General features: G+C 38.5%; 1 protein-coding gene across 3 annotated transcripts in view; it reads left to right on the forward strand.

Moving 5' to 3' along the window:
- The window catches only part of SLC12A7 (solute carrier family 12 member 7), a 65020-nt gene extending 44789 nt beyond the window's left edge, over positions 1 to 20231 (forward strand). Inside the window, exons 18-24 of one of the 3 annotated variants that reach the window (XM_021540511.3) lie at positions 202 to 397; positions 4845 to 5014; positions 5165 to 5296; positions 7455 to 7562; positions 15224 to 15405; positions 18682 to 18815; positions 19265 to 20231. In XM_021540511.3, the coding sequence (XP_021396186.2) occupies positions 202 to 397; positions 4845 to 5014; positions 5165 to 5296; positions 7455 to 7562; positions 15224 to 15405; positions 18682 to 18815; positions 19265 to 19356 (1014 nt within the window). In that variant the 3' untranslated portion in view covers positions 19357 to 20231. Of the gene's footprint in view, positions 1 to 201; positions 398 to 4844; positions 5015 to 5164; positions 5297 to 7454; positions 7563 to 15223; positions 15406 to 16046; positions 17239 to 18681; positions 18816 to 19264 lie in introns of those variants that run through there. The other 2 variants (XM_021540512.3, XM_077785420.1) reach the window with 2 other exon arrangements.
- The last annotated feature ends 5061 nt before the right edge of the window (positions 20232 to 25292 follow it).

The following is a 25292-nucleotide window of genomic DNA, read 5'->3' on the forward strand; positions in this document are numbered from 1 at the left end:
GTGTGGTGTCTTTTGGGGTAGTAGCAATTTGGGCTCTAGTTTTCATAAAATCATGTTCACTCTTTTGGAATTAGTGATTTCTTCATGTTGATTATACATTGTTGATAAAGTTTTGCTATTGTTTAATGCTGTTACTCCTTCTGGTGTTAATTATCAGTGTTGATGGTTTGTATTTCTCTTTGTGTAATTTTCCTATTGCAGAATGTTAAGGCCTTAATGGGTGTAGAAAAGACTAAAGGATTTTGCCAGATTGTGGTATCTCCTAACTTCAGAGATGGAATATCCTATTTGATTCAGTCAGCTGGTCTAGGAGGGATGAAGCACAACACGGTCCTGATGGCATGGCCACAGTCGTGGAAGCAGACAGAAAATCGTTTCTCATGGAAAAATTTTGTTGGTATGTGTTTATTGACTTTCTCATTTGCATTTGTAATTCAGCTGTGTGACTAATGTATTTGCTGTGTGGATGAAATGTGCTACTGAACATCTGGTGGACAATTTAATCTGTATCTGATTTAATCTGGAGTGGGCTTTCTCAGCCCTCTTCAACCACAGGTTTGCTTTTTCTTCTTCTAAGCGGGTTGGTCACTAAAACTGTCATGGTTTAGGAGTGCTGCTCGGCAATTTAGTGCTCCCAGTGAGACTTTCCAAATCACACTGCTGCTTGCTTGCCCCTCTTTGTCTTCCCCCATGCCCCTTGTGCTGGGTTGGAGATAAAAATTAGAGGCACAAAAGGTAAAGATCACAGATCAAGATAAGAACAATTTACTGGAAACAGCAATGAGATAAGAAAATGAGCAGTAAGAGCAACAGTGTTAATAACAGAAAATATACAAAAGAGAGTGATTTTCATGCAGAAAAGTCCACCATGGAGCTTTACCCAACCACAACCATGCCACCCCAACCACTGCCTCCAGCTCAGAACTAGTGCCACCTGGCCATTCCTTCTGGCTTTGAACCAGGCCCATGCTTATTCTACCAGAAGAAACCCCTTCTCCTTGGAAAAGACTGCCTCACCCCTGCCCCTGGCAATGACCTGAGATGGTATAGAATAACCTCCGGGTCCTAGCCATGCCCCCTCCTGGCTGTTGCAAAAATTAACCCTTTCCTGGCCAAAAGCAAAACATCCACCACATATTTTGAACCATTTATGTAGTGCCCAGATCCTACACCTTCCAACTTACATATATATATGTATGTATATAAATGTGTGTGTGCATGTATATACATATACAAACAAGTGTATATATATATATGTATGTATGTATATGAATGTGTATATATGTATGTATATGAATGTGTATACACACACACACACACACATATATGTATATACACAAACAGGTATAATTTCCACAGTTGATATCCATTCCCCCAAGATGTCTCTTGAGTCCATTTAGTTCATGACTGCAGGTTCTAAGTGTTTTACAGAGCAGAGGGCTGGTTGCAAGCTGCATCAGGAGCCCAAAACTGGTGCCTCTGTTGTAGTCCATGCTCATTGTCCATGTTAAGTCCACTTCTCCATCACAAGCCCATCACTATGTTGCATCTCTTTTCTGATGACCTAAGGCATCATTGCCCCACTGAGCCAGAAATAATTCAGCCTATGTTGCCACCTGAGAGACTTAATTCTTGGCTGCCCAATGCATTTGTCCCATTGTTGCAATGTACTTCAATAGCCTGCCTTTGGGTATGTGTGCATCTACATAGCATGCTTTTACAGCCAACTTCTCTACCCAAGCAGCAATGTCTTGCCACAATTCAGCAGCCCAGGTGGCTTTACCTCTGTGCTGCCAATAGGTCTTTATCAGTAGTTCTAGCCATCCCCAGAGAGCATTTGCTACCATCTAGGAGTCAGTGTAAAGCTAGAATGTTGGCCATTTCTTTTGTTCAGTGATACTTAAAGCCAGCTGGATGCCATTCAGCTCTGCAACCTGATTTGATCCACCTTTTGATCCCTCAAAAGCTTCTGTGACTCACCACATAGGAGTCCATACAGCAGCCTTCCATTTTTCATGTATCCGTACAATATGACAGGAACTATCAGTAAAGACAGCATAACACTTTTCTTTTTCAGTTAGCTGATTATATGATGGGGCCTCCTCAGCATGTATCACCTTTTCCTCCTCTTCTTTCAGTACAAAATTTTCATTTTCGGCCTAGTTTGTCATGAATTCCAAGATGCCTGTGCAATCAGGGTTTCCTGTTCAAGCTCACTGTGTGATCAGCATGACCCATTTACTACACATAACATCAGTGGCATGATGTGTGGAAGGGATTTTCCCTTTGAACATCTAGCCAAGCACTGGCAGTCAGGATGCCAGGAGGAGCTGTGCCTTGGTGCTAATCACTTCTGAAGATGCTTGAACCCCTTTATACCATCCAGTTATAATGCCAGTAGCCGTTTTTCAGTAGGGGTGTAACAGGTGTCAGATCCTTTGTATGCTAGATTCCTGAACCCTAGGAATCATTGTTGAGTCTCCCCAGGTACTGTTTGCCAGAAACTCCAGGAAGAACTAATCTCCCCAGCTGTGGTATAGAGCACACATCATATTTTTCACATCTTGTTCTGTCCTGACTTGCCAAGGGCTACTGCATGGACAGTCTTCTGTTTAATTTATTCAAAAGCCTTTGGTTGTTCTGGACTGCACTTAAAATCATTCTTCTTCCGAGTCATATGCTAGAGAGAACTTGTGAGTTGACTGTGTTCTGGAATATGCATCTTTCAAAAACCCACACTGGGAAAGCTTGTGCTTCCTTCTTGGTGCTTGGTGAGGCATAGTTGCTGTTTTGTTGACCACATCCATGGCAATCTGATGATGTCCATGTTACCATTTGATTCCTAAAATCTGAGTTTCCTGGGTGGATCCCTTGACCTTGCTTTGCTTTATGGCAAAACTGGCCTCCAAGAATATTTGGGTTATCTTCTCCCCTTTCTCAAAAAATTCTGGTGCGTTGCCCCACAAGATGATGTAATCAATGTATTCAAAGTGTTCTGGAGCCTCACCCTTTTCCAGTGCAGCCTTGCTTCTTATAGCAGTGACTCTGTTCCATACTGGCAGGGCATGGCATATATCCTCTCTAACTTGCTTGAGCTTTTCAAATCTATCTGCAGTCTTGGACAGCCATAGCGTAGTTTCATATCATGGGCAGCGATATCCCAGCATCAGAGCAGCTAAGTCACTAGGAGCTCACCCAACTGGTGGCTTAAATTTTTTTTGTATATCTCACAGCTCACCTGGAGATAGGGATTGGGTGATTATCTCTAGCCCTGCCTGTTCCTCCTGTTGTGAGTGCTCTCCTTCCTTGTCATCCTTCACTAAGTGAACTGATTTTGTCTTTGATTTCTTTTTCTCTATAGGGGTGACTGCTACTGTCACAGGTTGTTCCTCTGGTTCAGTTGCAGTTTGAGTGGCCACAGTGCCTGTCAGTCTGCCTTCCTCCTCTTCCCCCGAGACTGCTGTTGTATTGCAGTGTCCAATAAATAGTGGCCAAGGCCCAGCATGTTGCAGAACTTCAACCTCCCTGGAATTGCCACAGCATTTTTCTATGAAGTATTCTGTTACTTTACCATGGTCCTATAGTTATTTAGGAGTGAAGTTCCAAACCACTGGAGCAGAATAATCCTGCAAACGCTCGTCCATGTTCTCCCACTTTCCATGTTACTCATGCCTATACACCCATGGGACAGATCTCTGAATAACCTCCTAAGAAAAGTGTGTCACCCTAACCGTGGTGTAGACTAAGGAGATCTTAGCACCAAGAATATGATTTCCTTAACATCCAAACGGAACTCAGAATTCTTGGAATGTAACAGGCTGAAGGGAGTGTAAAAGGCCAGGAAAAAGGGATGAAAACCTGGGGAAAATTATCCTCCCCCGTTCCCCCCACAGAGTGTGTATGATAAGTAAACATGCAAAGGTAATACCTGAGGTAAGAGTAGGAGAGCAACAGTCAATCATCATCTTTGACATTATGATCATTGTCTTTGCCCTTATGATGTCATAAACTGACCTCCTGCAGTATATCAGCAAAGAAATCCTGATCTCTGCCTACTCTGAAAAATACATGAGGAGCACGTACAGGAATATATACAGGATTATACTTGAACAGACCAAGCAACATTGCAACCAGTGGCTCCATACCTAAACCAAAAAACGCCTAGATCAGATTTGTTTCCAACCTGCTCTGGGCAGTCTGTTGGTATCTTAACCCATTGTGCCTCACCTCAGGCACCAAATAAAGATTGTTGTGGCTTAGGAGTGTTAATTTAGTGTTCCCACTGACACAGTCCAAATCATGCTGCTGCTTGCTCACTTTTCCCCTGAGGCTGGTTGGAGAGGAGAATTGGAGGTGTAAAAGGTAAAGATCACACGTTAAGAACCATTTACTGGAAACAGCAACAATGTTAACAGCAAAAAGTGTACAAAAGAGAGAATGATGCATATGCAAAAATGCTCACCATGAAGCCCCACCTGATCACAGCTATGTCACATCAGCCTCTCCGTCTTGGAACTGGTACCACCCAATCACTCCCTCCAGCTCAGCACTATGCTTATTGGACCAGAAGGAAGATACTCCCTCCTGCTTTCAGCAATGGCATTAAGTAGTGTAGACTAACCTCTGGGTCCTAGCCACACCCCTCTTTGCTATTGCAACAATTAACCTTGTCCCAGCTGGAACCAAGACACCCAGGATATTCCTCTTTTGCAAAGACACCTGCGATATTCCTCTTTTGCCTCAGCAGAATCTGGGAGGGTTTAAACTTTTGAATTTTAAACAAAAGCAAAATCTGTGTATGAAAATTAGGAGTTCTTGATTAAATGTCTTGTTATCCCTTACAGATACTGTACGAGAAACAACTGCAGCTCAACAAGCACTTTTGGTGGCTAAAAACATAGATTTATTCCCAACAAATCAAGAACGTTTTACTGAAGGAAATATCGATGTGTGGTGGATTGTTCATGATGGTGGTATGCTGATGTTGCTGCCTTTTCTCCTTCGACAGCACAAGGCAAGGACAATAGAAAATGGCTGGGATTTAATTTTCTAGCACTAAATGGTTCTAAGCATGTCTAATTAAATACTCCTTCACCTTGTTGAAATTATGCATGGTAATAGCAATCACAATGTTGCAAACTGTTATTTTGTATTTTTTTGGTAGGTTTGGAGAAAATGTAAAATGCGTATCTTCACTGTTGCTCAAATGGATGATAATAGCATTCAAATGAAGAAGGATCTTCAGATGTTCTTATACCACCTTAGACTAAATGCTCAAGTGGAAGTTGTTGAAATGGTTTGTTACTACATATTTTTAAGGTGCAAATGGGACTAAACTTGGGAAAAGAGATTTAGCTTTTTTCAAATAAAGGGATATTAGCCCAAATACAGAAATTGAAAAATTGCAGTGCCACAAACAAAGAAGAAGTTAAGCATCAATATCTTACCATGTTATAATGCTGCTGTACGTGGTGGTGAGTTTAATGAGTGTATCAAGTAGAGTTTGAGATGTTTTATGTGTTAAATCTTATTTTATTTATGATGACTAGTCCATAGAGCTGGTTCATTGAGAAGGAGAAGCTTGAATTTTTAGCAAGCAGTGAAATGGAAGGCTGAATGTGCTTTATCTAATAAGCTATGACATATGGTATGAGACAGGATGGACTTGTCTATGTCTCCAACTGCTGTAAGAATACCTCTCTGGAATAAGGAATCCTTAGGCTCAAATGAGAGTTCTTGGCATCACCAGCCTCATCCAGTGCTGAAAGCAGGACAGTATAGCTACAGTTTCACAAGTCAAGGTAGTGACAAAATTAGTTTTGTAACTTTTTTCCTTTTTTAAATATGGGTCATTAACTGTTTAGGAGAAAGGACAAAACCTATACTCTGTTTAGGCCCCCTTTTTTTTGGAAACTAAGGATGTAATTTCCAGCACTAAAAGGTAACTGGCATAATGTCCAAAGTAAGACTCATGGAGGAAAAAAAACCCAACCAAAACTTTTACTCATTCTGAAGTGGGATGAAGATGAGTAAACTGGTTGAAAACTTCTACCACCACTAGTTTCTGGAATCCCCAGAACTTATTAAAAGGTTTATCATACTAATCAGTCATAAAACAATTTTAAGAATTGTTTTAATTACTTAGGAAAAAAATTACTTGTGAAAAAATTTACTGTTCTTTGCTTAGAGTACTAAATATTAAAATCTCAAATGCTGTGGCATGTACAGTTGAAAGAACACAGAGTGCCACGAAATGGCTCAGCTTTGATTGAATTTTGAGCATAAGACAGCTTTCTAAGTTGTGCTTGTTCCAGCTGGGGTAGAGTTAATTTTCTTCATGGCAGCTGGTATGGGGCTGTGTTTTGGATATGTGCTGAGCATATCGGGATGTTGTTGTTATTGTGAAGCAGGGCTTACACAGAATCAAGATATTTTCTACTTTTTGTACTGCCACACTGTCAAGGAAGTTGAGGGAGTTTGGGAAGAGGCACAGTTGGGACACATGTCCCAAACTGACCAAAGGGATAGTCCAGACCATATGGCATCATGCTTGGTATATAAGTTGGGGAGAAAAGGGAAGAAGGGGAGAATGTTTGGAGTGATGCTGTTTGTCTTCTAAAGTAACCATTATGCATGATGGGGACCTACCCATGGGAAGCAGTGAATTAATTCCTTGTTTTGCTTGTTTGTGTACGCAATCTTTGCTTTTCCTATTAAACTGTCTTTATCTCAACCCATGAGTTCTCTACCTTTTATCCTTCTGATTCTCTCCCAAATCCACTTGTGGGCAAGTTATAGTCTCCATGGGCCTTGGTTGCTGGCTGGGGTTAAACCGCTACAGAAATACAATTTATTCTTTTCTTCTATAAGTAATATTTAATTCTGAGAATGTTCAGAGGGTGAGATATATTACAAGTCAGTGACAACACAGGTGACTCCTATAGATTTTTATGTTGTTTTAGTTTTTAGTCAATATGAGAATATATGCCAGAATTTCTTGCTATGGCACGAAATGGCTTTGTTTATGAACATTTCTCACTGATGAAAGGATAATATGTTATTTGTGCCTAACAATTACAGTTTTTAAAGAAACAAGTGTTCACATATGCTCAGGTGGCATCAGTGCAGACCCATTTTAAATAAATGCTTTCAACTCTCACTTCTGCAACCTAGCTGGAACAGAATAGTGGAAAGTCTGTTCCAAGTACCTAAAATGTAGATAAAATCACAATAATATTGTTACAGTAGGATAGTTCACTGTATGAAATTGCTGTTTGAAGATTAGGTTTCAAGAATGAGGACAGAAGTGATAGATCAGTTATATTCTTAGGATTACTCTAATGCCATAAATATGTCCACCAAATGAATACAGATATGAGAGATACACTATCTAAATGTTGTTCTTCTAAAGACTACTTTTCTCTCGGTGTTTATAATACCAATTTGTTTTGCAGTTTGAAAATGATATTTCTGCATTCACATATGAGAAGACACTTATGATGGAACAGCGATCTCAGATGCTAAAACAGATGCAGCTATCAAAGAATGAAAGAGAAAGGGAGGTAGGAACTTTGACTTGACAGGATGTTCTGTAAAAAATCTGAAAGTACGATCTTCTAGCTGTAGCTTCTAATCAGTGTCTAACTAGTCAAAAACTTTAATAACTGCATTGTGTTTCTCTACAACCAGTTTTACTTACAAGGTTAAAGTTATGTGGGGAAAGAAATAACTTTATTTAAATAGATTTTAAGATTTTTCCTGGTTTTGTTGAGTGCAACAGTGTGGAATACATTCAGAGCCTTTCCAAACTTGACATCAGTAGCTAAGATTCATGATTACACAACTGGACTGATTATCTTTTATTGTGATTTGGTCTTAGGAACATAGAATCATTTACATTGAAAAATACCTTTAAGTCAAGTCTGACCACTAACCTAATGCTGCCAAGTCCACCACTAAACCATGTCCCTAAGTGCCATGTCTATGTGTTGTTTAAATACCTTTGGGGACTCAACTTCAGCCACCTCTCTGGGCAGCCCATTCAAATGCTTGATAACCCTATCCATGAAGAAATTTTTCCTAATGTTCAATGTAAACATCCTCTGGTACTACTTAAGACCTTTTCCTCTTGTGTCACTTGTTACTGGGGAAACGAGACAAACCCCCACATCACTATAGCTGTCTTCCAGGTAGTTGAATAGAGTAAGTCCTTCCTGAGCCTTTTTTTCTCCATGCTAGAGAACCCTACCTCCTTCAGCCACTCCTCATATGACTTAGAAATACACCATATCACACAATATAATACAAATTTGTTCAAATCACACTGACTGTGCTTTTGTTTCTGCATTATTTTGAATATTTTATGAATCAACTCTTTTTTTTTTTGAAACAAAATTAGCCCAACAAACTAGAATCCTGTAATATCAAGATAGAAATGCTAGTTTTATTGCTCTCCTATCCTTACTATTTTGCATATTGTAGCAACAAGCAACAAGCTTCATTCAGCTGTATTTTTATGAATATTTGTAACTTATAAGTCCTTTCCTTTTGGCTTGTGCTTCTACCCCCTCCACTATACTGCTAATTCTTCCAGTATTATCAAGACATTTTAGTGATGTAGAAGATAGTGAATGCTCTGGCTTTGCCATCACATAAATGATTTCCATCCCATAGCAAACAAGAGCACTCTACTGTGTTTAATTTCTCACTAGTAAAACAGCTAGATTTTTTTTTTCTTGTGTTTTTTTCTTTTTTGGTGTTTATCATACAAATCCGAGCAGTTTGGGGGTTTTATGCTTTTTTTCCTTTTATTTCACCTCTTCTCTCTATTCATTTTTCCACCTCATAGGATTTTTTTAGGGTTCCTAAAGATACCTCCTATTGTTACAGTTTATTACTATAAAACCTCTTTCTTATCCATGTCATGCTAGTTTTCTTTCAATTTGAGCCTGTCTAATATCCTTCCAGTAAAGAACCAAACTTTTCTGTACAACTTATTCAGCCTTATTGTTTCTTTACTGAACAGTAGTATTTTTCCAGTGGAGTTTGAGTAATTTATCTGTTGTAGATTTTGAAGGATTTAACTTCCACATGATCAATAGGACGTAGTGCTCTGTATTCTACAGCACATAAATTGCAGAGGAGATGAAAGAATTTCTTCTCAGCTCTGAGCTGGTTGTCATCTGGACTATACTTCAGAGTATTGTTTGCTTGGAAGTTTTTATTTCTTTCTATTCCTTCCATATAATTTTTTTTCTTTATTACTCACTTTTAGCTGAACTTCACCATCACCATTATAGCATCAGTTTCTTCCTTCTAATCAAGCAGGGTAAAATCTGAGACATTCAAAATGCCACTGAATTTATTTCAGGGTCTGAAGTAAAACCCTTGATAACTCCAGGAATCTCCAGTACTTACTTCCTTGTACAAAAATAAAAGTCATATCCAGTTATTGTTTCTGATTAGGATATCTAAATCTACCTTGTTCTTTTGTATTTTCATAAGCAAATGTGGTTTACTGAAGTGACTGCTGGAACCCGGGCTAACTCTTAGAACTCTGGCACCACGCCACGAGTGGGGAACTGCCTTGGTATGGGGATTTACCAGAGGCAGAACCTTTAGAGCCACTTGCTCGAAGGTGCCAGACACAAGCCACAGCAGGGACCAGGCAGAGGAGAAAGGGGGAGGCTCTCCGTCTTGAGGTTCCACAAGGAACAGTTTATTCCAAGTGAAGGGAGCAGGACAAAAAGCCTCTAGGTCTGTTGTGTAAGGGGTTTATTCAGACACAAGTTGGGGGTTATACACAAACAGCTAACCAACAGGGAATCCTCAGGGGAGGAGTGAGGGGATTACATCAAGTGTCTGGGGCCAGTTGGGGTAGGAGATTGGAGAGGATGGGCCACATGGGCCAATGGGGCTTTGAGGAGTATGGGCATTCCAAAGGGGTGTTGCAGACAGGAATTGGCCGGAGGTTTAAGTGGTAGAGAAGGTTCAGGAATCAAGGGCTGGGTTGCCTTGACAGGCAGGGAAAGAGCTGGAACAGCAGGCGGGGAATGGTGTGAGGGACGACTTTGAGGGAGGGATAAACCCAGGGGTAAACCAACTCAGGGAGAACATGGGGGTACAACATAACAAACCACTTAACAAGGAATCAATAAAATAAATCCAAACCACAACAGTTTATTTATGTCTTCACTTCCTCTGGAGCTACAAGATTAGTATATGCATGCAGAGTGCCCAGCCCATTCTTACTCTGATCATCTTTTTTTTTAATTAGCTGCGCCATTCTTTTCAATTTTTTGCTGATGTCCAGAACATTCCTTTTATTAGTATCACTAGTTCAAATTAGCATTACTTTTCTTTTTAATATCTGTCTCCAGGCATTCAAATATAACCTGGTATTCCAGTTTTGAATAGTGAGTGTAATTTAGTTTCCTGTTACCACCAAGATTAGTACTTTAACCTCACTTTTGTGTGTGTATGCCTTCAAATAAGGCTCAGAAGCTTTTCTTTTGCACAGTGTTTATTTGCTGTTTCAGTTATAAGCATGCTTTTACCCCTGAGCAATCACCCTCATCCTCCCTTCTGTCACTTATATAAAAGAGAATTGATTTGATCTTGCTTCTGGGTTTTCTAGTAGAACTGGGGATAGAGGACTCACCAGATGTTTGTTTACTTTTTTGGAAAACTTGATCAATTTTCTTATATTTGGATATAAATATATGTCTGCAAAGCATAATATAGGCAACTTAGGTGTAACTGGTAAACATTTATTTATTTGACTTAGTCAATAGTGCTACATAGGGGGAAAGAAAGAAAGAAAGAAAATGTAGAGTCTCATTCCCTTTCTTGCTTCCATTTTTGGTGGTTGTTGGCTTCTTTCTCTGTTTAATCCTCAATAAGGACCCTTGGGCAAAGCAGTGATAATGGGACCTGTGAGAAGGTAATAATACTTTGCACCAACATATTGTCTTGGGTTGTGTTGTTAGGTAAGATTGGCAGAAATTTGGGTGCATGCAGGTGAGGAGAACAATTATAGTGTGTGAATTATTTGATTTTTAGGTTTTTATAGTTGAAAAGTAGCTTTCTCACATGCTTTAATTTTTTTCATGTTTTTGATTGTAATTGAGTGAAAAATTTCACCTGAATATATACATATATGAAAGGATGTGACCCTGAAAAACAAATGAATATTTGAGCTTCCCATAGAGACTGAAGAATACAATTAGCTTCCTGTTTTCACAAATGTCTGTAAAGGGACTTCATAACTAACTACTAAGCATTTAAAAATGGTCCCCCCATTATCCAAGAGGAGGCAGTTAGAAAACTCCTGAGACACTTGGATATTTATAAATCCATGGGACCAGATGGGAAACATCCCAGGGTGATGAAGGAACTGGCAGATGAGCTTGCAAAGCTGCTGTCCATCATTTACCAGCAGTCCTGGCTCACTTGGCAAGGTTCCAGATGACTGGAAGCTGGCCAGTGTACGCCCAATCATAAAAAGGGTGGGAAGGAGGATCCTGGTAATTATAGGCTGGTTAGCCTGACCTCAGTACCCGGTAAGGTTTTGGAACAGTTTATACTGAGTCTCATCGTACAGAACTTACAGAATGGCCAGAATTTACATTAGATCCAGCCAGAATGGGTTTAGGAGGGGTAGGTCATGTTTGACCAACCTGATCTCCTTTTATGACCAAATTATCCCCATGGTGGATGCAGAAAAGGCTGTGGATGTTGTGTACCTGGACTTCAGCGAGGCCTTTGACACTGTCCCCCCACAGCACACTCCTGGAAAAGCTGGCAGCCCACAGCTTGGACAGGAGCACTTTTTGCTGGGTTAAAAACTGGCTGGATAGTCAGGCCCAGAGAGTGGTGGTGAACAGTGCTGCATCCGGCTGACCCTCAGGGATCTGCGCTGGGGCCAGCTCTGTTCAATGTCTTTATTGATGACATGGATGAGGGATTGAGTCTTTCATTAGTAAATCTGCAGATGACATTAATCTGGGGGTGTGTGTCAATATGTTGGAAGGTAGGAGGGCTCTGCAGAGAGACTTGAAATGTTTGAATGGATGGGCAAAGTCCAATAGTATGAAGTTTAAGAAATCCAAGTGATGAGTCCTGCATTTTGGCCCCTGCAAATAACCCCCTGGAGTGTTATAGCCACACCTGGGGATGGTGTGGCTGGACAGTGTTCTGGTAGAAAAGGACCTGGCATACTGGTTGACAGCTGGCTGAACATGAGCCAGCAGTGTGCCCTGGTGGCCAAGAAAGCCAGTGGCATCCTAGCCTGTATCAGGAATAGTGTGGCCATCAGGATCAGGGAGGTCATCCTTCGCCTATACTCAGCATTGGTGAGGCCACACCTTGAGTGCTGTGTCCAGTTCTGGGCCCCTCAGTTTAGGAAGGACATTGAGACGCTTGAGCACATCCAGAGGAGGGCAGCAGGTTGGGGAGGGGCTTGGAACACAAGCCCTATGACGAACAGCTGAAGGAGCTGGGGTTGTTTAGCCTGGAGAAAAGGAGACTCAGGGGTCACCTTATCACTCTCTGCAACCTCCTGAAAGGTGGTTGTAGTTGGGTGGGGTTGGTAACTTTCACCAGGCAGCGATTGACCAAATGAGAGTACACAGTCTCAAGCTGCATCAAGGGAAATATAGGTTAGATATTAGGAAAACATTTTTCACTGAGTGAGAAAGTTTTGGAATGGCCTGCCCAGGAAGGTGGTGGAGTCACCATCCCTGGACGTGTTAAAAAAAAAGACTGGATATGGCACTTGATGCCATGGTGTAGTTGAGGTGTTAGGGCATGGTCAATTGATCTTGAAGGTCTCTTCCAACTTAGTCATTCTTTGAATTCTGTGAAGAAGAGCCTTATGAGCTAATACCACATATAATCTATTTAAATGAAGAATAATATGATATCTGCTTTTTTTCTGTAGACATTTTTTGTCATTAGCAACATTTTTGTCCCAGATTCAGAGCATCACAGGTGAGTCTCGAGGCTCAATTAGAAGAAAAAGCAACTCCAGTCCATTGTCCGAGATGCTCAGGCACTGCTAACTAATGATTATCAAGAGGAAGAGGTAGTTGGACATAGTGCTGACCATGACTAGATATATTTTCCTTTGCAACATTTCAAGTACCACTATTGCAAATTGAACTACACATGAGCTACAATTTTTTGTAAATGAATTGTGTTACCCTGTATTTCTTTTCTCTAGATGATGCTTCTGTGACATGAATTATATTCTCATTCTCACACTTATTTTCCATAAAAGAAACACATTTCTGAGACTGCCTGTTTTCTTAAGAGTCTGAAGCAGGGTGTTACATTAATAAACATATTTAGTGCTTTCACAAACCATTGACTTCCTTTATAGTTCCTCTGTTGCAGTAGTGAAGATTCTCAGAGACTGTATTGATATACTAGGTCTTTCAAAGAGCACAAGCCATATTTATTTGCCAGCCATTATTAACCCATATATGTCATTACTGTATTCTGTGGGTGACATTGAAAGGAAATGGACTGATGCAATCAATGAGTTTACTGTGCACTTGAAGTGTTGCTCATATGTAAAATGTGTAGCCTGGTTTGTAGAAGTGCTGTATACCTTTCTATTTCCCTTTTGTCATGGAGAGAGAAAGCAATATGTGTTTCATTAATTGAATTTAGTATCAAAATAGCACTAACAAAAATGTGCTTTTGTTGTGTTTGCATTTTTATAAACATGTATTTCTCTTGGTCTCACTGTCTTTCTAAAAATGGCAAATTTTCTTCCATTGAAGCATAATTGTACTGAACTCATCTTAAAAATACAAAATTTCATTACAATGAAATTTTAGTTCATTGGATACTGCTGCATGGTATTTACAATATTGGCATGTATTTGTTAGCTTTTTTTTATTCTTGTGATAGAGCTGTATTCACAGGAACTTCTGATTTGTGGTCTTGATTTGTCATAATTTAATCATCTGTGAATGTAGGAAGACCATCATTCTAAGAGGTATTTATGTGAACCTCACAGCTGAACTCCAGAATTTGGGAATCCTGAAGGATAGGGACTAGGAAATAATTCAGGGACTATACTGAAGCTCAAAGGCATTTTAAACCACCTGCAATTCAGTTTGTGAACCACTAGAAGAATTGCTTTTCTGGAAATGAAAGTCGAATTCTCATCTGCTTGGATTTTATTAATGGTTTTAATTGATGTGCACAAAATTCTTAATTACCAGGTATGTAGAGGGACCTTGACTATGTCTAACATGTGAATAACTGAGGTTCGCAAATGGAACAGGGGCTTCAGCTCATGATTTAACAAGTCTCTGAATAGCTTTCAGACCTGTTAAATATCTTAAACAAAAAACAAACAAACAAACAATCACAGGATAAAAGAAATATCACCTCCAAAACAGAAAATTTCAAAGCACAAAAAGAATCCTGCCCCCAGTTACCAATTCACTTATAATTTTTAGAGCCTAAGATACTGTATTTGTATTATATTTGATGGAAATAGAGAAGCCTATGGATAAAGTATTATGAGGGAAAGTAAGTAAATAATGTGCTAAATATTTAATCTTATTTTCCTCCAAAGAAGCAAGGAGAACAGAAAAGAGAAAACACAATAGTCTTTCCACATGCATATGTGCTTTTTTATTCTTGAAGTTGATTAGAGTTTCTACTGTTAAAAGGGAAGAGAAGACCCCTTCATGGCTAGATTCGTTGAATTTGTTATGTAATATGCTCTTGTAAGGATAAATAATCTAATTCAATAATCTAAATCTATAACTAGACTTCAATTCAGCCAGTCCCATACTGGCATCAGAGATTAATGTTGTAGTTCAGCTAAAGGTATGTGAAATGGATGTTTACAACAGTATCTGAGAAAATAATGTAACTTGTGAACAATGAAAGTTTTTCATTGGCAAAACACCCTGATGTTAATAAAGTAATCTCTGGTGGAATTCAACCTCACTTTAGTTCCTTACAAAAGGAACACTCCATGTAAGATATAGTCTTGATAAACACATAACATTTTTACAAGTAATTTCATTTCATGTTGAAGTCATGATAGTCTTATATTTGTTCACAAAGTAAAGGTGCATTTTTATTCAGCTAATTTGTTTCTACAGCTGTGAAACCCCTTTTCAAAACTGTAGTAACATGTAATTTACAAATGCTGGTTTTGGCTGAATTTTGGGGTAATTATTTGTTTTGTGGCCAGGCTCAGCTGATCCATGATAAAAATACTGCCTCACGCTCTGCTCCAGCAGTTGAAGCAAGTGTGGCTGCTGCTGTGCCAGAGAAAGTGCAAATGACCTGGACTAAAGAAAAGTTTGTAGCAGAAAAGCATAAAAACAAGGATTCCAATGTGTCTGGCTTTAAAGATATTTTCAACATGAAGCCGTAAGTATGCATGTGGTATTTGGAGCCTTTTATTTCATTGTGTGTATTTTAATGGGGGAGGGGATTGTAATTTGTTGTTTTATCTCCGTTTTGTTTTTTAAGAGAGTCTGGTTTATTTAAAATTGAATACAAAAATGAGCTTTTCATGCACTTAAATGGCATTCTTATAAAAATAGCATAGACCTGGGTGGAATGACTTTAAAGAGTCATTCACAAGAGTGTTGTGAATGAAGTTTAAATATGACAGTCTTTAAAGCTGTTAACTCAACTTCTGGATTGTATCAGAAAGCATATGTGTTAAAAAGCTTAATGATAACTTTCTATTTCTTCCTGTGGGTGAAAAATTAGTGTATATGTCCCTGTATTTTTATTGTGTTTGGTAGTAGAGGGAGTTCCAAAGGAACAGATAGTTTTTCAAGACATTTAGCTTATGTTTTTGATTTTAGGTGCATGATTTTGGGTGTGGGAGTTGTTTTGTTGGGAAGAGAGGGGGGTGGGGTGTTTTGTTTGTTTGTTTTAATGGACATGCAGCAGCCCTCATCCAGTAAATTAAAGAAATATAAAACTTGTGTAAATATATATGTATTGCTATATTAAGTATTTACTGTTTAAATATTCCTTAATGTCTTTTTCTTAAATAGATAAGAGCTACTTCCTGCATCAAACCAATGTAGTAGACACAAAAACAATGGCAGAGAGAAATCATCTTGTTTGTTTCCTAATGTTGTGATTTTAAGCATTCACATGCATCTTTTTGTAGTTCTGGAAGACTGCACTCAGAAGAATAGCTTAAATTCTTTTCTGCACATGACCAAACCAAAACTGTGGATGTCAAGGGAAATCTTAATATCTAAATGAAATGCATCTTAAATCTAGGACTTGTAGGCAGTGCAGTTAGAAAGCGTATTTCAAATTAGTACCTTAAAGTCCTAAGTCCTGGATTTGCTTTGAGCTCTTTAGAAACAGCTTGCCTTCTGCACATTCCAAAAATTATTGTGCTCATGCTCTAAAGCATTGTCCTAGGCTGCATTTATACTCTAATCATTAGGGGTTTTTAAAATGTATATCTTTGAAAAATTTTTATTACTGCTTTAGAATTGTGCAAAACACTGATTTCAGATATTATTAAGACTACTATGTGTAGTTGGGTAGAAATTACAGTTCAAACTTAGGGTGTCTGTACAGTATATTAATATTGTTGACTTTAAAATGTACCTGATGGCATATTTTTTTTCCTATGCATTTGCTTCCCTTTCACATAGAGAATGGGAAAATCTGTAAGTCTAAATTTCACTTCACCTAAACAACAAACGCTGGGTTCTTTGGTTCTTGTGATCTTGTACATTGTATGCATGGTTCTAAATTGTCATTTGCAATGCGTGTATTCTTTTGTTCCTTGTTTAATATACTGTGATTTAGCATGTCACTGAAAAGATATTGTGACTTGTTAATGTTCTCTTCAATATGATCAACTTTCTTTTCAAGGTAAGTCACAAAACATGCGTTATAGTTTCTGTAAGAATATAAAACTTGACAGTACTTCTCTGCACCAGCATAATATTTAGTGTTCTAATTAACTACATTAAAAAATGAGTATTTTTTTTTTTCTGGAAGAATAGCCTCCCTTGTGCTATAACTACTTGGACAATAGGAAATATTTGTTCACAAAAGGAACTTCCATGTTTCATCAAAAAGTCAGTTCTTGCCTGCCTTCTACCAACCCATGCATGTGTAGAAATAACGTAAGTTTGGACATACTTTAGGTATGACAGCACACAAAAAGAGAATACTACATCTCTTGAGTGGAATTCACTTGACTGCTCTGTTTTTTTTTTTTCAGAGGTCAGCATTTTCTTAATTTTATCTGCTTAACAAATTGAACATCTTAGAAAAATTTTGGACATTTACTTTGTCTACTATGTATGATTTCAGTTCTAGCAGTGCTTGTAGGATAAGTGATCTTAGCCTCACTTCACATTTTACACACCATGAGCCTTTATTTCAGTGCTGAATTTTGCCCACTCTGTCACAAAGTTACATTTTAGTTTTGGTTTAGCAATGTTTTGATTTCAATATTTATGCATCTCAGTTATACAATCTTGCCTCTCTTCATAGTTCTTTTTGGTCTTCCCAAAAATGCAATTCTGCTTCCAGAAATGGAACTTCAAGCTTTCCTTTGTTCCATATATAGTTTTCATACAGTTTGTTCTTAGGATAGTGGCCACCATGATAGAAGATCCCTCAGGAGGGACTGATAAAACTCAGTTTTAGAAATATGATTCTCTTATAGGGGGAAGATGGGAGGTGGCAGAGCATGAAGAATCAATTTAATTGATAGGGCTGGTTTCCACTGGCCACTAAATTTCAGGCCAAATGTCTTTTAACTATTTATTTGAAAAAAACAAAACCAAAAACAACCCCTACTTTTATGCAGCAGATCTTTTAGATAAATTTACTTAGGCAGAGTTTGAATATTTTGGTCACACTATAGCATATGACTCATTTCCAGCCTTGGCTAACTCTACACACAGCTGTTTCTCAGGAACTGTAAGGAAACTGTTCTTTTTTTCTGAAAAACCACTGAACCATACAAAAGAGATACTAAAATAAGGACATTTAAAAAATCCTAGCAGTTTTTTATTTCCTGTGCACAGATCTACAACAATTATCTTTGTAGATGAAACAAGGAAAATATTAGGTAAAGTTGATAATGTACAGGATTAAGCTCAATTTCAGTTCACTGCTAACTGTCGTATGTTACAACATAAGAAGTTAGTAATTTTTTCAAAATTCTGTGGTGTTTCTGAATTTTCTTCACCAGCTTGTAGAATTTTGTAATGTTTCCAAAGGAGCATGAGTAAAATCTTTTACTGTACAACATAAATATTGTGATCTTTCCATTGCATTCCTGAAATGTCATTGTTTGGAAGTTCTTGTATAAATCCAGTTACTTTTTAATGTAAGTCAATAAATGAGATTCTTAGTGGTTCTTGTCTGACCTGTAATATCTATTGAAATCAAGTTTTTGATTTATCTTGGTAAAAGATAATTGATAAGTAGAAGATTTGTGTATTTTGACAATTTACTTACTTCTGCTTGAATTTCAGAGTTAAATGTTCTTGTCAAAGGTACTGAGTTTATTTATTTTGAATATGTACAAATACTAATATCCATGAAAATAGCTTGTTTTACATACTTATAATTTCAAATAAATATTGTATGATTCAGTTATGTAAGTGTTATAACAATGCTTAAAAATGTTTCTTTGTATGCTAGGAATCAGTCAAATGTGAGAAGAATGCACACTGCTGTGAAGCTCAATGGAGTAGTGCTTAATAAATCACAGCATGCTCAGCTAGTTCTCCTGAATATGCCTGGACCTCCTAAAAACAGAAAAGGGGATGAAAACTGTATCCTCTACTGTATTGATTCTATATTTTTTGAAACTGATAATTTCATTTTTGTGATTCTGCCATTACCTGTTGGGATAACCATTACAACGTATGGTAAGCATAAGTCGGCCTATAAGAAAATGAAATAAAGAGAGTTAAAAAACAAAAGAAATCTTGACTGGGGGGTGGTTTATTGATATAAAGGATTTCCTTAACTTTGAGCAGATTTTAAAATTTCCTATTCTTATCTTTTTTGTAGGTTAGTAGGGCAAAACTAGGATTTTCCCCCAAGTTAGGCCTGACTTCCACTTGAATAACTGGGTAACAGGACAGTAAAGAGTGACACAGAAAAACTCTTTGATTATATTGTTGAACTCTATTTTTGCATTATGTGTCAGACTTTTTGAGAGATTACTAGATATTTTGTTTCTCTTCTGAATAAATTCCTTGACCAAATGGTATTTCAGACATGGAATTTCTGGAAGTTCTGACAGAAGGTCTAGATAGAGTTCTCCTAGTCCGAGGCAGTGGACGTGAAGTGATCACCATTTATTCTTGATCTGTTTGCATGTATTTTTCAAACACAACACACCCCCACCATAAGAAAACAAAGGGGTTTTTTGCCATAATTTGAGCAGCTTCTTTGTCTTCTAGTGCATTGAAAATTAGCTTCAAGCTGAATCTTCTGATGATGTGTTCTTTTTTTCCTAGCAAGATGTTCTATTTAAATAATATTTTAAGTAGATTTATGTAGAAAATTAATAAATGGTGAGTTAATAAATGGTGAATGGCTTAGGATATTTATATGTAGCATATTCTGACACTTCTTAAGCTGTGGTAAAACAAAAAAAATTGGCAATGCAATCATATTTTTAAAGATATAGAAATGTCAGCAACTTTTGATTATTTTAATATTTGTTCTGCATCTAAATAAAAAGGAAGGGTTTTAGAAAATGTTGTCTTTTTTTTCTTACCAAATGCTGCTATGTTGCTTCTTGGGGAATTAGTCGTGGTTCAGGAGCCTTCCTTCAGTGATGTATACAGCCAGTGAAATTTCTTTATGATGTGCAATTAAGTGTTTCCCAGAAGTTCATTATTTGCCATACCTGTTAAAAATAACATTTCTGTATTTAAAATACTGAGGTAGATGAAACCTCCAGATGATAGTAAACAGACAAGCTGTGTGAGTTCTTTTCTATGAGGTACTGGCAGTTACTGTTATTTTGCATGATTATACCAATACCAATGAAACATGAGAGCATCCAACTTATAGGAAGGCTATGGTGCAGGAACTCCACCTGGCTCCAAATATAATATAACAGTTGATAAACCGCAACAAGGTGGTTAATGAATTGCAGTCTCTTGTTTTCAAATATGTATATTTTGAAAATGTATGTATGTGCTGCTGTTTGAAATAAAATCTGCTTTTCTGAACTGAACAAGTTCCTAATTGTTTTTATTTGAAATTGTTGAGTAGTTTAGTTTAGGTGCTCAATAGAAACATTTTGCTTCTGTTACAATTCTGTTCCATTTTAGGCAATCTTTAGTTTTGTAAATGTTCTTTAAGATCTCATGTATCAAAACATTGTTCTGCTCTAAAAAGAATAGGTCTGTTTAAACATATAAACCACTATTTTCTTTTTTTCTTTTTTTAATTCCTTTGTAATACAATCAAGATGTCTGTTGCTCAGACTAGAACAAGAGTGATGCAGTGCCCAAATCCCTGGCTAGTCCCAAGGCCAGTGTTTTTATCATACCACTCAAGTGAAGTAAGACAAAGCTATAAACAGCAAAAGCTGAAAGCAGCCATTACCTGTCCATGTGGTTTGATGCACAGGAACAGAGGGAATAAAAAGATAATCAGGTGGCCCAGTGAACTCCTGATGAGTCAAAAGTACTGCTGGGATACTTCAAAAGGCACTTGGAAAGGTATTCTGCACAGGAATATCCCTGTATACCACTGGGTGTGACTGCAGCTGTATGCCTTGGGTTAGGAATAGGTTTATGTATAAGCACTCAGAGATACCTTGGGGGCACACCAAAGATGCTCCACAGGGTCTTAGGTACAATGAAAGGCACATGAAGGTCCTGTGGACAGATGAGAAGGCATGTGAAAGTTCTAGATTTGCACAGTACATCAATTGAATGAAAAAACATTCTCAGGCCAGTGAGAAGAACATCAGCAGATGCTTCTACTGCACTCCATATGGCTCTAATCTTTTCATGGGACATATTAAAAGGTACTCCATGGGCTGTGGTGCAGGGCCATCAGCAGGCATTTATAGAACTGATATGTGGGGTTGTGGGTTGGAGACAGACACACAACACTAGTAGGTCATCAGCAAACAGCAATGAGTTTAATATGTCTGCCCCTTTTACGGGAGCTTTGGATTTCCTGGGCTCAGATAGTTGATTGGATGACCTCTCTCTGCCCAGCTCTCTGGCCAGTGGTGTATCAGCATCTACGCTAGAACAGTGTTGGCTGAGGTCTTTGCTTGGGTTTGAATGCAACCTATCCATACCTTATCCAGGGACTTGTTTTTTTCTAGGTTGGTTGAGTTTAGAGGGCAGCTTCAGATCAGCTGCAATGTGACAACAGACAACTGCAGATAGCTTATAGTAAAAGTTTAGTTTAGAGATAGGCTTTTAGAGCCATCTGGGACCTACCAAAAGCTCTATGAGTGCCCTTAGATGCAAGGCAAGACTGACAAGTTTATGCAGGCATACCAGAAGGCATTTGATAAGCTTGTGGAAATGGTAGACAACAAACTGTCAAGCAGGAAAGTACAAGACATCAACATTAGACAGGAAGCTTTTTAAGATCCAGCAGCAGATAGGCTTCTGAGACTCTTTTACATGCTTGTGTGTTACAGGGAATACCCATGCTGTGATAGAGGATGTACGAACACTTACATGCTGACTTAATTATTTTTGAGATTTGCGTGTAGGCGTACAGTATTAAGAATTACGGGCTATGAGTTATCAAACACTGATTTAAAGTGGTGGATAGGTGGGATAGTCACATGCAAGACTAGTCAAGGCAAAATGCCACTGAGGCCTTATTTCTGATGATAGTTTTTTATATTTTCCAATGATCTCACAAGAAAGAGCTGTGGGACAATTTTACACCTATTCTCACCTCCAAATCTTTCTCCTGCAACCTTTAAATATGACAAGAAGTGAGGTAAGAATACATTAATTTATGGCAGTAAACATAGATCATGGATACTGTCAGGAATGATGAGAGAGACAGGGAGACTGTGAGATGGTCAAAAGAATCCAAATTTATTGTGGACTACATTGTTTCTATACTAGTTTAGGAAGACTAGTAATGTTTTACTGCAATGATTGGGTTAATCATCACATAAACAAACTTACACATTTTACAACATCTCTTGCTTACAGAAGTGTTGATGTCATTTCTTTTCCAGTAAGTGAGTCTGATTTAATCTTGCAATCTTCAAAGATGTTTGTTCTTGCCAAGGAATCTTGATTATCAAATCTCTTATGCTAACCAGGTCCAAAGTCCATCATCTGTCTTGTATGTCCCAATATATCCCTCTTTTCAACCAAAACCACTCCTTTAATGGTCTTATTAATTAATCTCTCATTGAAACAAGCAAGGTATCATGATTAATACAATTATTATCAAAAATCATCACATACACATCTTAAAAAGAATCTTTTAGCTAAAAACCTTGGCCACTAAAGGCTCGGGCTTTATCTTTAAACATTCCCAGTGACAGCCACAGGGGGAGCATTATTTGATTTAGAAAGGCTGGCAGAAGTATAATTGCACCAAAAGGTTTGATTCTTATATACAGGGTGATAGGGAGAAACATCCCAAGCTTTAGAATTATTTCTTCTGGTGTATTTAAAATTAACACAAAAATCCAATTTCACAGAACCCAGGGGCCCTAATTCTTGGGGTTCTGAGGGTGTTTCAAGAGGGTAAGGGGTCAAATTTGATTTGATTTGATTTGATTTGCTTTCAAAATTTTTAGTGTCAATATTAGTGTAAAGTTCTGGGGGTGCTATATTTACCCCAATTTTTTTTGGTTTTTTTTTTAATAACATGTGTTTCTCATTATGAACATGAAGGCAACATAAAAGCAAAACAATAAAACCAATAAACTTAAACTAAGTAAAAATAGATTAGATAACATATACAATTTGTAGTACATGAAAAATGAAATGGAAAATAGAATGGTGATTTAAAACAATGCAGTATAGATGTCTTAAATATTGTACTGTTACTAAGAGTCTGTAGTAATAGGCAAGCCTCCTTTTAAAGTGAGGGCTTGGAAAACCATTCCCAGGTAAGATTTCCAAGTTCACTTTAAAAGGAGGTTTAGCTATTATAGGTCTAAATTTGGCAAGTCAAAATTACTTGAGTATAGTTTTGTTGTAGAAAACACTTGGGTTTATTGATATATTTCCCTACTAGTTAAAGCTAGGACTTTGCAGGTGGCCTGTGCTTTGTCCAGCCCACTGCTGGCTGGTCGACAGGTGCCTGGATAGCGTAATAAAAACTTCTACCAAATTACAGGAGGACTCTTGTGCTGCTGACATCCATGTGGGTTTATTGATGGCAGGTAGAAGGACAAAGGAGACAGGAACAGGAACGGAGAGACAACCATACGCAAGGGGAGACAGCTCCGAGAGTGACTGGGGAAGGAGGGGCCATAGTATATAACCAGGGCAGGATAGGAGTGATTAAGGTATACACAGTCCAATGAGGGAAAGGTTCAGGGGAGGAGCAGGGATGGGATGACATGAACACAGCCAATGAGGGAGAGGGGAAGGAGTGGTTTGCTGGGGGAACCAATGGGAGTAATGAAAACTGGTGTCCTGGCTTGTAAGATAAGCATGTATTCTATTTGCCATCTGTTGGAGGTTGGGCAGTTTTCTTATTTCTTCCAAGAGCAATGTCTCCCTCTGGGGAGTTATCTTGTGTTAATGGATCATGAAATGACTCATTGCATGACTGGTAAAGTTACATCGTCCCATTGTGAGATGCTCCACCCAGAGGGAGGAGCCAAGCATCCTTACCTGCATAAAATCAGCACTTTTTGGGACACCAGAGCAGCCCTTTGCTGGATTCCCAGAGGAGCAGCTTCTTCCCTGCTGGTTTCCCAGAGGAGCAGCTTTCTTCTCTGCTGGATTCCCAGAGGAGCTGCTTTGTTTTCTGCTGGATTTCCAGAGGAAGACCAGGCCCATCTACTCTATCACCAGACCTTCAAAGAAAGCTACACCCTTCTACAGATCACTGCTTCAGCAACATTTCATCTGCCACTCCAGGAGGAGCAGCCACCATTTAACTGGATTACTACCAACACCCTGACTTCTCAGGGTGTCAGGTTTCTGACTCTATCACTAGTTTTGTTTGTACTAATTATTTTTTTTAAATTTAGTTTTTTCTCCTAGTAAAAGAACTGTTATTCCCATTCCCATATCTTTGCCTGAGAGCCTTTTAATTTTGAAATTGTGGGAATTCAGAGGGAGGGGGTTTACCTTTTCCATTTCACAGGAGTCTTTTGCCTTCCTTCACAGATCCCTGTCTTTTCAAACCAAGACAATGGGGAACTTTCCAGAACAGGGGGATGGTACAACCAATGACAGACATGAACTGGGGAGGGTGCAATGCATATTCATTTGCATGGGAAAGGCAGGAATCTAGGGACAATACTTTTCTTTACACTACTGTGGTTTCCCATGGCATCTCTGGATAACTCTCCCCAGGGCCACCTCCCACATGATTTGTCCAGGGTCCAGGCTTTAACTAGAAGAGTCTCTTATATATTTCAAAAACCTCTATGTAATAGTAGTTAGATAAGTTCTTCAAAATAATACATCTCTTATAAGTAGCAGTCATAATATGAAGTTTTAGTACTACTGTCCCAGATTGAGAAGCAAGGTGTATTGCCATCTATGTAGCAGTTGTCTTCTGTTAAGTGAGCAGTTTTCCTTATCTCTTTCACAACCAATCCTCTCTCAGGGGAGACATCTGCTGATAGTAGGCTATTGAATGTCACTGCGTGACTGATAAGAACTATAGCATCCCATTGTGTGATGCTCTGCCCAGAGGGAGGAGCGAAGCATTCCTAACTGGATGTAATCTGAGTTTTGGGGACATCAGAGTCAGCCTTACCACAGGTTTCCAAGAGGAACAGCTGGGGTTTTCCCCTGGACCTTCAGAGGAAGACTATGCCCTTCTACAGGATCACTGCTCCAACAGAATCACATCTGCCACTCCAGGAGAACTGCAGCTACTTCAATTTGGCCTGCTACCAACACACTGGCCAAAGGGGTGTCAGGTTGTATTCTGACTCTGTCAGTGGTTTTTCTTTTGTATTATTGCATGTATTTTGTTTCTTTCCCTTTTCCTAATAAATTGAATTTCTGACTTGGAGTCTTTCACTTGTTTTGCTTTAAACCCAGAACAATTACTTGTAAACAATAAAATTGTGGCAGCAGCTCTCTGGCCGCAGAAAG

Source organism: Lonchura striata, chromosome 1, assembly GCF_046129695.1.
Source record: "Lonchura striata isolate bLonStr1 chromosome 1, bLonStr1.mat, whole genome shotgun sequence".
NCBI lineage: Eukaryota > Metazoa > Chordata > Aves > Passeriformes > Estrildidae > Lonchura > Lonchura striata.